This window comes from Heterodontus francisci, chromosome 5, assembly GCF_036365525.1.
Source record: "Heterodontus francisci isolate sHetFra1 chromosome 5, sHetFra1.hap1, whole genome shotgun sequence".
In the NCBI taxonomy this organism is placed as follows: Eukaryota; Metazoa; Chordata; class Chondrichthyes; order Heterodontiformes; family Heterodontidae; genus Heterodontus; species Heterodontus francisci.
Genome location: NC_090375.1, coordinates 118,662,367 through 118,675,134, shown reverse-complemented (window position 1 = coordinate 118,675,134; position 12,768 = coordinate 118,662,367). Strand labels below are relative to the sequence as shown.

Below are 12,768 nucleotides of genomic sequence, written 5' to 3'. Positions count from 1 at the left end.
CAAAAATATTCATTTTTTTATGCTCTAATGGTAGTGCAGGTAGATAAAATTAAAATAAGGACAATAATATTTTGGGCTTTATAAACAGAGCCACAGAATGCAAAAGGAAGGTTTGTGAATTTGTACAAGATAATTATTAGGGCACAGTTATAGAGCTTTGGGAGCCCCATTATAGAAACAATCAAAGCCATAGAGAGTGTACATTGTGGATTCAGCAGGGTGATACCAGGGATGAGAAACTGCAGTTAGAAAGAATGGAACATGGAAAGAGGAGTAGACCATTCGGCCCCTTGAGCCTGTTCCATCATTCAGTTAGCTCATGGCTCATCTGTACCTCAACTTCATTGTAGCATAAATCCCATGATATCCCTAGCTAATAAAAATCTATCAACCTTCAATTAATGCAGCATCTGCAGCCATTTGAGAAAATTGAGTTCCAGATTTCTACTCCCCTTGGTATGAAGACATACTTCCTGATTTCACTCCGAAATGGCCTAATACTGATTTTAAGATAATACCTTAAGAAAGGTTTGGAGTACTGAGTCTACACTACTGGAGCAGAGAAGACTAAGGAGATTTAATAGAGATTTTTAAAATGATATAGGATTTTCATAGAGTGAAAAGGGAGAGATTATTTCCTCTGATTGGGGACTCAGCAATGAAAGGCCATGAACTTAAAATTGCCACGAAGAAGAGTGAGAAGGGAGGTCACAACAACAACTTACATTTACAATGTAATAACGTGATAAAACAACCCAAGGCATTTCACAGGAGTGTTATAAAGGAAAATTAGACAATATTAGGGCAGATGGCCAAAGCTTGGTCACAGAGATAGGTTTTAGGAGCAAGGTAAAGGAGGAAAGAGAGAGTTAGAGAGGGAATTCCAGAGCTTAGGGCCTTGGCAGCTGAAGGCACGGCTACCAGTCATGGAGTAATTAAAATCTGGGAAGCATAATGAGGCCAGAATTAGAGGGCACAGATAGCTCAGAGGGTTGTGGGGCTGAAGGAGATTACAGAGATAGGGAGGGGCGAGGCCATGGAGGGATTTTAAAACAAGAATGAGAATTTTAAAATCAAGGCATTGCTTGATTGGGAGCCAATGTAGGTCAGCGAGCCTGAGGTGATAGGTGAACGAGACTTGGTGTGAGTAAGAACACGGGCTGCAGAGTTTTGGATGAACTCAAGTTTACAGAGGGAAGAATGTGGGAGACCAGCCAGGAGTGCATTGGAAAAGTCAAGTCTAGAGGTAACAAAGGCATGAATGAGGGTTTCAGCAGCAAATGAGCTGAGGTAGGGGCGAAGTCAGGCGATGCTAGAGAGGTGAAAATAGGCAGTCTTAGTGATGGTGCAAGTATTTGGTTGGAAGCTCATCTCAGCGTCAAATATGACACCAAGGTTGCGAACAGCCTGGTTTAGTCTCTGACAGTTGCCAGGGAGAGGGATGGAGTTGATAGCTAGGGAACAGAATTTGGAATGGGAAGCAAAGACAATGGCTTCAATCTTCTAAAGAAGGGTCACTGACCTGAAACGTTAACTCTGCTTCTCTCTCCACAGACACTACCAGACCTGCTGAGTATTTCCAGCATTTCTTGTTTTTATTTAAAATTCTCATCCTTGTTTTCAAATTCCTCCATGGTCTCACCCCTCCCTATCTGTGTAATCTCCTCCAGCTCTACAACCCTCCGAGACAGCTGCATTCCTCCAATCCTGGCCTCGAGAGTATACCGATTTTAATCACTCCATCACTGGCTGCTGTGCCTTCAGCTGCCAAGGCCCTAAGCTCTGGAATTCTCTCCTTAAACCTCTCCGTGTCTCTATCTCGCTCTTCACCTTTAAGACACTCCTTTGGCCAAGCTTTAGGTCACCTAATGTGACTTGGTAACAAAGTTTTGTTTGATAATGCTTCTGTGAAGTGCCTTAGGATGTTTTATTATGTCAAAGGTGTTATATCAATGCAGGTTGTTGTTGTTGAGGCAGAGACCATTGTACCTTTAAGGAAGGAATAGATAAATATTTGAAGCTGAGGATATTTTGACTACAGGGAGACAGCAAAGCAATGGGACTAGTTTTGGCTTGCTGCAGCAAAGAGCTGAATGGCCACCTTCGGTACTGTAAATTTCAATGCTCGTATGTGTAGAATCAAGGATGGCTGTGGCAAGGAATGACGTCGCAATTCAGTGGTGTTCAGATAGACTGAATCCAAAAGAGCAAAGATGCTGGTTTACAAACATTTCAATTTTATAATTATATCACTATCATTACTATCTAAAATTAAGTGAAACACATACTAACATCAGTTAAAAAGCAGTGTTAAAATAACTTTGAAAACTAGTCCCAGTATTCTCTGCATTCATTTTAATGATTCCATAAACATAGCTTTTGTAAACACACTTACAGATTTGTTAAAACTAATGCAGAGAAGAAAATATCTGGATATAAAAGGCGACTTTAGGTTATTGCTGTTGTAGAATTTATTGGAGGGTACAACATAAGGACTGAAGATGTAGTCACTCTCTGGGTAACAACAGCCAAGTACTCATCTATTGATCGCTTATTTATGCTATTTAAACATTAATGCATTTACAGACAGCAAGGAAGAGTCCTGTGCGCTGTCCATTTCCTCAAAACAAACACTGGAGTGGTCACATTGGCATTGTCAGTTTCGAGTATCTATAGTCTTGTGTCAGAGCAGATTGGCCCGCTAAAGACTGACTATGCCTCTGTTTAATATTTTGATGCGTATTTCTAAACCACAGCAAATATCTAGCAGAGACAGTCAATTAAATCAGAGACCAATTCAGGGATAGTGCCATCGATGTGTGGGCAGAGTGTATTGGGGATCCCCTCCAACTTCCCTCTCCTTTTTCTATGTTTCTATGTTTCTTTAAGAGCCTAGCAACATATCATACACAAACAAAATCTGCTTACAGTTCCAGTAAGGTGGTGTCTGCCAGTGCTCATTATTGTGTGTGAAGCAGGTGAGGCCAGGCAGGCTGCAGCCATCTCCCTTTCTCATACGCCTCTTTATTTTACGATCTTTCTTCTTTCTCCGATTCTCCTTGAACAGTTGCAGCTTACTGTCTACCTCCTGAGCCACTTCCCTGAAAAGGTCAGGTAATGGAGTTATAGTCCTATTAGTTATTTGATAATGTGAATGACATTTATGGAGTGTGAAGTAGCGTACATAACATTAAACTTCTCTAATAATGCGATGGTTCCAGTTCACATCTCTTCAGTACACGTTGTCTTGAGCAATATGCACAATGTTCCTTCTGACATTTAAACCCTGATTTTAACAAGAGGCATGAGTGCAGCGTGCAGGAACCAGAGTGAATGGGAAGCACCAACGATGGTGGCAGCACAAGGCCCTGGTGATTTTAATTCCCAGGCCTCGTTACCATGGTCGAGAGTAGATGCCTGTCTGATTCTGATGGGAATAACTAGGTGTTTGCGATTGGGGTGGGGGCAAGTGGAGGCCAAGAGAAGCCTGGTGCAGGGCTGGTCCAAAATTTCCTTGTGGAGAAGAGCATTCTTGCTCCTCTTGGTCAACAAAGAAACCTAAAAAATAATTAATTTTATTAACTTACCTGGGGCTCTTCTGACCATCTTCATGTTTGTCATCATTGGTGGATCTGGCACTGAGCAGCAAGGAGCAGCATGCCCATCAGAGGGCTGGGAAGGTAAGGCTTGAAAATATTTTGATGAGTTCCTTATGCGTCAGAAGGAGTAGGAGTGCTTCTCCAGGCCCCATGAGGAAATCTTGGGACTCCCATCCCATGTTCCCATGGATCCCCATGGCAGTCTCTAGCTCTGCTGCCACCTGTCAGCCTCCCCATCAGGCCTGCTGGGATCGAGTGGAAGTTGGACCTGAACAATGTTAATGATACTGAAGAGTTAAAATTGGCTAGGCCTCATGTCAGTGAGATGTTAGCCCCACAATGACCTCTCGCCTTGAGTTAAAATTGGGACTATTGAAGCTGAAAGGGAACCAGGCGGGTTGGTGAATTTTCACCTCTGGAACTGCATTCAAATTAAGTCCAAGGTGATGTGCTTTCTCTATGGCTTTAAGAGCCCTATTTCCAATGAACTTGAGCAGCCTGAACAATGTTCCTTGGTGGCCATGAGTCTAGCACAAAATCTTTCATAACTTTGCAAAACCTAGCACCGCATGCGGAAATGTTTACAAGAATGCCTGATATTTGAAAAGGCAATGAGATACTGATACAAAGGGTTGTCCCTCTTTGTATTTTGGGTTGAGGCTGGATATAAATTTAATCTGTGTCTGCCCAATGCATGTACAAGTTTAACATTGCTTATTGCTGACACTGGATACAAAAAATTGGTTCCATTCTCCAGTCTTGCCACTGTTCAAAAACATATAGGAACTGCAGTAGGGAACAATGATAACATATTGCGATTTAACTCATTTTTATAAGGTTGGAAACATTGAGAAGAGGTGTTTTCCGCTGATGTGACTATCTCTTGTAAAACTCGAATCACCACAAAGCCCTGCTCCTGGAACAGACTGTCACCTACCTGAAGGGATGTAGATGGTTGTTCTTGTTCTTCAGTTTCCCTTGGTTTCTCATTCCTTTATCTCTACTAAAATAACTACATTGAATAGAAGTAAAGGAGGATCATCATTTGTGATAATTGTATCTCATCAGAGTTAAAAATGCTACAGTGAGATAAGCTCAGAGGAGAAGCAAGTTAATGCTTCCATATTAATTCTGATTTCAGTACCATGAGAAAGTTGGACAGAAGACATAACCCACTCATTTCAGTTTCAGCAGCTGTTAAATATATCCCATATTTTTTTCAAACCCTTTGAACCAAAATACTTTGTCACAGAGCAGGAGGATAATGGTTGGATCTCATGAGTTCCCAGTCTTGGCCATGACCTTCAGGAGGTTTGCCTCCTGCAGACAAGCAGTCCTGGGGAAATGTTCAATTAGTGAGTAACTTAGCCAGGCGGCAACCCTGACATGAGGAAAGCAATTGCAGGAGAGGGCCACACAGAGGGGCTGGAAGTGCATGGAAGATTGTCATGCTGCCAGGAGGAGCTCCTGTGTAGCCCCACTAAAATATTGACAAAACTTTAAAAAATGATTTTTCTGAGCAGCCAGCAGTGATCACTTTAATGACTGCTGGTTCAGCCGTTCAATGCTCATTTCCACTAGATACGGGGGGGGGGGGGGGGGGTAAGGGAGGGGGGGGGGTGTCGGTTAGCTCAGTTTGCTAGACGGTTAGAGTGTGATGTAGAAAGATGCCAAGTGTGGGTTCAATACCCGTACTGGCTGTGGTAGTTCATAGAGGCCTGCCTCCTAGCCTTGCCCCACACTTGGAATGGTGACTCTCTAAAGGGGAGAGATACCTATGGTCCTTTGGAACTACAGCTAGAACAGCTCGATATACCAGGTGCTCCACTCATCCAGTGGAAAGCCAAAGTTACATTGTGGCCCTAAATAAAACATAGGAGTCTGATTTGCAATTTATAAGTAGGCTTTGTCCTGTTCCGGCAGGTACACTGCTTGGCTGTTCCCTAGCACGTTCTGTGGACAGCTGTTGTGAATGGGCAGTAACTGCACCATCATTTTTGGCCTGTTAGCACCCCATTCCCATCTGAAAACAGGGACAAAAATCAACCACAACAGTCTTATGCAACTACTTGTGATGACCTGAACTGGTAGTCACTGACCTGGGATTTTTACTGAGCCCCCCACTTAATTGGCATGGAGACAGGTTCCCTGTCCAATTAAGGGTGGCTGGTGGGCTCTCAAAGCTGGAGGGCCAATCAGAGGCTTTCCAGTTTGAGAGCAGCAGCCGGATGCAGTAAAGGGTAAGTAACTGAGAGGGCACTTCAACATGGGAGTGCCCTCTCATCAATCCTTTAAAAAATGTAAATAAAATGTAGAAAAGGCAATCAGTCCACCACTATAATAAAAGCAAAATACTGCAGATGCTGGAAATCTGAAATAAAAACAAGAAATGCTGGAAATACTCAGCAGGTCTGGCAGCATCTGTGGAGAGAGAAGCAGAGTTAACGTTTCAGGTCTGAAATGCTGCCAGACCTGCTAAGTATTTCCAGCATTTCTTGTTTTTATAATCAGGCCGCCACTGTTGGTGGTGGGGAGTGGAGAGGGAGGGGCGAGAGGAGAGGGGGGGGGTTGTATTTCCTTGTACAGGGTGGCTTTTGGTTGCACCCACACCCACACAGGCAGGGATGGCCTGTAGACCTGCCTGGAACGCTGGCACCCTGGCCTGCTGCTGTGTGCCCACTTCCAGGCAACTGAACTGCCTCCCCTGTTGCATTGGGAAATTGGAGGCAACTAGAAAATCCCAGTCGGCTTCCTGTCAGTGCCCTTAACGATGCTCTTAATGAGCCTAATTAGCTGCCCACCTTGTGGGGGTAGGCAGCCTTGTCGGGCCCCAAACCCACCTCCCCTAAGATGGCTGGTGTCCCGTCTGCCTCCATTACCGACGTCAGCAGGGCCTGAAAATTCTCCGTGCATCTTCCTCTGCTTTGCACTCAGGAAATGAGTGTTGCCCAGGAGTAAGGCAGAGGGAAATTGCCCTTAAGATTAAAAGGAGTGGCTGTTCATGTAGCACGTTAAAGATACAGACCTTTTCCTGTTGCAGTCACATTCCTCAGGCTTTTTTCTTTTTAGGTGGCCTCTCACTTCTCTCAGATTCTTTATTTTGTCTTGAAGAGCTTCAATCTACAATTGAGAGACAAAAAACCTTTTATTTTCCAGTTTCAAAATCACTGAAATAACTTGATTTCACTAATTATGGTGGGAGTTATTTTCAGGTCAACAATGTTGTCTGATTTTTCCTCCCGATATATATTTCCACAGGTTTCTGCTGGAGCAGTGACACTTTAGTACTAATGTGGGAGTTTTATGTCGATCAGGAGAAGATCCATTATAATTGCCACTGGCTCTTAATTTTCTAACATGGATACTGGAATGGTGTTAAATTTAAATTTAGATTTCAACCTGCCCATCCCACCATCCCAGCCAACAATCGAGATGGTTTTTCTAAAAATGCCTTCCAAAAATACCCAGAGTTTTGTTCTCAGAGGAGCTCCGTCTGTACTCCGCCACAGCAACAAACAAGGCTGATTAAAATTCATTTTACAAAAGTATAAAAAGCTCCAGCCTATACTTTAGAACTGAACAAAGACATCCATCTGTTCAATAACTGTCAGTGTAATTCAGAAATTTGATGGCATTCCTCTCGTGGGAAATTTTCATGTCAATTTCTGCCTTTCCACTGGAATGGGAAATCACAGTGACCAGAAATCTCACCTGTCATTGATAACATTAGCTTTCTGCCGTTTGGAAAATATCTCACCTCTTTGTCTATGTAGCTCTTGTGGTCCTTCCATGCTCTAGCTGACTGATACAGCTCTTTCTCACAATGCACTGTGTCATTGGCAAGAATGAAACACCTTTAGGAAAGAAATAAGTAAAGAAAATAAACGAGCACATCAGGGATAGAGACCAGCAAATTCTGTGGGTCAAACCAGAGGTTCTTTAAAAGGCTCAAACAAGAATGTTCAGGGCATGTTATCAATATCTCCAAGGTAGTGCTGCACTGGAAAACTAGAGGCTGGATTTTTTAAAGCCCACTGGGGGTGGGAGCGGGTGCATGCACGATGTGAAGATCGCGTTCTCAAAGGTCGGCACTGGGTCCCACCGCCTCCGGAATGCAAAGACATTTTTAAAAGGACACCAGGAGGGAGGGAGGGAACAGCAATCCCACATGCCTCCGATTAATCACCTGTTGAGCTCATTGTGGAGCTCAATAACAAGCTTGTCAGCAGCAGTTTGAGATTTTCAAAGGAAGGCCATGGGAAGAATGCCATGTCTGGAACACAGAAACGTTTTGAAGACGGGAATAATGTGGAGGGCCATGAGGAATGCGGGAAGGGCTGATTAACATAATGCAGAGGTCCAAAATAAAGCTCAGCTGCTTCAAAGGTGCCACAGAGTAGTCATTGCTGGAGCTGTAAGACTTGCTTTTTTCGGTGGTGAGTGGTGGGAATCTGGAGAGGGACGTGAGCCCGCTGGCATCACTGAGGCAGCTGACATTGGCAGGGGAAGGCCTGGCAAATGCACAAAGCCCAGCGGAGGGCATTCAGATGGGAACAGGCTACTTTAACATTGGACAGAGCTACCAGGATGACCTTCAGTAGATTCAAACTCCTGGACAGCAGGAGGCCAGAGCAGCACAGTAGGGGGCAGCAAGGGGAAGAGGGCACTACCCTAGACTTCTGGGCTGAATTTAGTTGAGCCGGCAGGGGTCCCGACGCCGGGCTGAAAAGGCAAGGGGAACTTTGCTTTGGCCCTGCGGAGCCCCATGGGCACAATTCAAAGGTGCCCGGGAAATTAACTGCCGGGCACCGGCATTCCTGTCCCTTTAAGAACAGGGACCCTGCCTCCCAGAGCTACCGGCCAATCAGAAGGGGCAACTCAGAGGGCTGGCAGCTCAGTAGTACCAGCAGCGCCACCAGGAGTGGCGGTCATTGACGGTACTACACCAGACCTTGGACCCCGGCCGAGCGCAGGAACGCTGGACCCAAGGGGACCCAAGGTAAGTGAGATGGGGTCACCGGGGCCAGTCCGGCAGGCCACAGAGAGTGGGGGGGGGGGGGGGTGGTGCGGGAGAGAGTGGACTTTGAGAGTGGGGGGGGGGGGGGGGGGGTGGCGGGTTAGCGGAGGGGTGGCCTTTGCTGTCGGCCCCCTCAAGCCCACAGAGAGGTCACTTGTTTTATTTGGCGACCACCCTGCGTGGCAGAGGCCTCCCCATTGCTGGTTTAAGTCCAGCAGTGGGAAGAAGCCCTTAAGTGACTATTAATTGGCCAGTTAGGGATCTCAATTGACCTCTGAGCAGGAAGGCCAACTTTGGCCTATCCTGCCCCCGACTTAATTGCAGTGCAACAGCCCCCAGTCCCCCACTTTCCAACGTAATTCTATGGGACCCCTGCCTCCCAACCTGTCCCCCGGGAGCCCATTAAATTCCCCCAGATCGGGTCTACCACCCATGAGTCAGATACCTGCAAATGACAGAGCGTCAGTGCCATAGCAGGCTGCACCTATCCAGGAGCAGATGGACATTTGTGCTCTGATCTGCAATGACCTGAGGCTTCACGGCCCACAGGGGCCCCCCTTACCTGCAGCCATTAAGGTAATTGTCGCCCTTAATTTCTATGCAACCAGGTCATTCCAGGGATCAGCTGCAGCCTTAGGTGGCATCTCGCAGATGGCAACTCATCACACCATCAGGCAGGTCACAGATGGCATATTCAGGAGGGCAGGGGACTACTTCCACTTTGACAGAGATGGGCCTGCGCAGGGACAGAGGGCAGTGGGTTTCGCCACCATCACTAGATTCCCCCAGGTGCAGGGCATCATCACATGCACCCATGTGGCCGTCAAGGTACCAGCGACCAGCCAGTGAGATCCAACAACAGGAAGGGCTTCCACTGCCTCAACGTTCAACTGGTCTGTGACCATAACAAGAGCTTCCTCCATGTTTGCGCTCACTTTCCTGGCAGCTGCCATGACTCCTTCATCCTCTGCCAGTCCAGGCTACCTCGGATCTTCACTCCAACCCCAAACTGCATGGAAGGATCCAAGGGGACAAGGGAAATCTCTTGAAGAGATGGCTAGGGAGCCCCGGACAGAGGGGCAGAGGTGATACAACCAATGTCACCTGCTCAGCAGGCCAACCATTGAACAGTCCATCGGGCTTCTGAAGAAGCGATTCTGGTAACTGGATCGGTCAGGTGACACCCTCCAATACCTTCCTGCAAGTGTCTTGGTCATTATGATGGTCTGCTGCATTCTCCATAACATGGTCCTTCAGAGAGGTGTAGACCTTGAGGACAGTGAGGCGCTGGAAGGAGACAGCTCATCGAGAGAGGAGCAGGAGGTAAGGGAGGAGGAGGAAGAGGGGTGGAGAGTGATAACACAGAACAGAGGAATGCCCCTGCTGCACCACGAGGTGGCCTCCTCCTGCCATCCTTTGGGAAGAGAACCTGGTTCCTCTCCTTCACGGCATCCAGCATTAGATCCAGGTGGGCATTGATGAAGCGAGGGTCTGCCCTGCCCCTAGTGCCAGGCCTCCAGCTCCCCTGTGACATCTCACTTCCCGCTGGCACAGTTAAGGGCAGATTTCTACCTCAGGACAACCAGCAGCCTCAGCGATGGCTGCCATAGGATGTCTACATGAGTCTCACACTTCATGTGACCCACCTCCATTCCCAGCCTCAGTGGCTCTAAGTGGAGAGAAAACCTGTCTTTTTTTCATTCTTTAATGGGATGTGGGCCTCGCTGGCTAGGCCAGCATTTATTATCTATATTGTCCCATCCCAATTAAGGGCTTACCCATTTGAAAATATGAACCTGAATCAGTTTCCCACTGGAGCTGGGTTTCTAACCCAAAACCAGACCCGGCTCTTGTTTCCCATCTCTGTAATAAAAATCCAGCCCTAGATTTCTAATCTTATAGAACAGAAATGTTTAGCGAGTAAGCCAGACTTACTTGTGTGTGACCTTGACTGAATCTAGCAGTGATTCCTCAGCCTTACTGCCGTCCTCAGCAATCATTTCATTGTCCTCATCTCCCTCTTCAGTTGGGCTTTCCTCTCGGTAATAGCCTGTGCTAATATTTTTAGCCATCAGTGACTTGAGTTCTTTAATTTCCAGGTCAATATCATAAATCTCACCTTCTAATTCGACTGAAATGGAGCGGATTGGTCGAGTGTGAAGGAAACGATGTTTAAATTCTGTTCAGAAGGGAAAGTACACTTTAATACAGCTGCCACTAATTACATAAACACAACTCAGGACGGAATTGTGAAAACAGGCAACTCTTTTAAAAACACAATGTTTGCTTGCTGCCTCACACTGGCATGGCTACCTTCAGTGCGGATATCATCTGCTCAAATCACTATTTGGAGAGAAGTTGGGTCTGCAGACACCAGATGTAGAAAATGCCAAAAGCAGGCCACAGAGTCATCATTTACAGAAACCTGCTGTTACTTGTTAGTTGGGAAATCCAGGCCCATGGCGTGGTCACCATTCCTTAAAATTTATTTTGCCCAGTTCTTTCCACCTCTTCAACTCTGACTGAAAGATGTTGCCTCGCGTCACATGACTTTTTCATGTCTAATGATTGTGGCGGAGTTAAAATGAGAGCTGAGGCTGAACTCATATTCTTGAATCTGTGCTGAGAGCCCAATGTGCTTTTGGAAGGGCTTCTGCGTGGGTCAGCAGTCACTATTCAATACATGGTGCTATGAACTTGGGTACAACCAGAGGATTTACAGTAACTGTAGACTTACTGATCAGCAACTGATGGGCAGAGCACCTCTGCCTGCAGAAAAGCAGTGGAAGTAATATTTTATGCTTTCTTTGGCCAATTGACTGTCTGACATACATGTCACTGTGCTGAAAACTGCTTTTATATTATGCAAGAAGTATCTATTTCCATTCTTGCTACAGCAATGAAATATTACAAGGAGCAAGGCAACATTCCCAGGATTTCTTGATTTTAAATACATCTACAACTCAGTTGATGGTGTAGAGTGTGAAATTATTGCTTTGTTTGGCATTCGGCCATACAGAGGTGCAGCACCCTGGTTAGACCCCGATCTATGGTGAGTTCGTTGATCCTCACTGCACTAGTTGTAAGGGTGTTCCAATGGGTGGGGAGAGGGATTGAATCAGCCAGGTTTCCCAATCCTGATCAGTAGCCAATGACTCATGATGGAAAGTGCACTTGTGGACAATGGGCTCAACTTTGATGCATTTCATTTGATACTCACCACCAAGGTTGATGCTTGAATAATGAAGAGTGAAGTGCTGGAGAGCTGCAGTTACCATGGAAACTGCACTCAGCAAGATTTCTTAAGAGCGAAAGCAAGAAAGTCGGGAGGGAGGGAATCTTTCTTCTTGAATATTGTTAAGATTTCCATCAAAGTGAAGAAAATTATATCACACTTCCACATTATTGTGTTACAGTGAAGCAGTGACATTAGCATCTGACTTATTTCTCCCTTTTTACTATGTGAACATGAAAACCCACACATTCTGTCTTTGCAAATATCTGTTGGCTTCTGCAGTCACAGTGGACCAAGGGCAATCCCAGCCTGCAGTGGGAATCAGGGCTATCCCAGCTTGAGTTGGAATCAGAGCTATCCCAGCCTGCAGTGGGAGGCAGGGCTATCCCAGACAATAGTGGGAATCAGAGCTATCCCAGCCTGCAGTGGGAGGCAGGGCTATCCCAGACTATAGTGGGAATCATAGCTATCCCAGCCTGCAGTGGGAGGCAGGGTTATCCCAGACTATAGTGGGAATCAGAGCTGTCCCAGCCTGCAGTGGGAGGCAGGGCTATCCCAGCCTGCAGTGGGAATCATAGCTATCCCAGCCTGCAGTGGGAGGCAGGGCTATCCCAGTCTATAGTGGGAATCGGGCTTATCCCAACTACAGGGGAGGCGCTGGCATAGTGGTAAGGTCACGAGACTTGTAACCCAGAGCCCCAGGCTAATGCTCTGGGGACATGGGGACAAGAGTTCAAATCCCACTATGGCAGATGATAGAATTTGAATTCAATGAATAAATCTGGAATTAAAAAGCTAGTCTAGTGATGACCAATAAACCATAGTCGATTGCTGTAAAAACCCATCTGGTTCACTAATGTCCTTTACGGAAGAAAATTTGTCATCCTTATCTGGCTGACTTGTGACTCCAGACCCAC

General features: G+C 46.1%; 1 protein-coding gene across 8 annotated transcripts in view; it reads right to left on the bottom strand.

Moving 5' to 3' along the window:
* Positions 1–12,768, bottom strand: part of sulf1 (sulfatase 1) — a 353,304-nt gene that overhangs the window by 25,694 nt on the left and 314,842 nt on the right. For 7 of the 8 annotated variants that reach the window (XM_068031966.1, XM_068031974.1, XM_068031971.1 and 4 more), the window contains 5 exons: positions 10,552–10,795; positions 7,357–7,453; positions 6,625–6,719; positions 4,537–4,611; positions 2,929–3,101 (listed from right to left, as the gene is read on the bottom strand). In XM_068031966.1, the coding sequence (XP_067888067.1) occupies positions 2,929–3,101; positions 4,537–4,611; positions 6,625–6,719; positions 7,357–7,453; positions 10,552–10,795 (684 nt within the window). The remainder of the gene's footprint in view (positions 1–2,928; positions 3,102–4,536; positions 4,612–6,624; positions 6,720–7,356; positions 7,454–10,551; positions 10,796–12,768) is intronic. The other variant, XM_068031968.1, reaches the window with a different exon arrangement.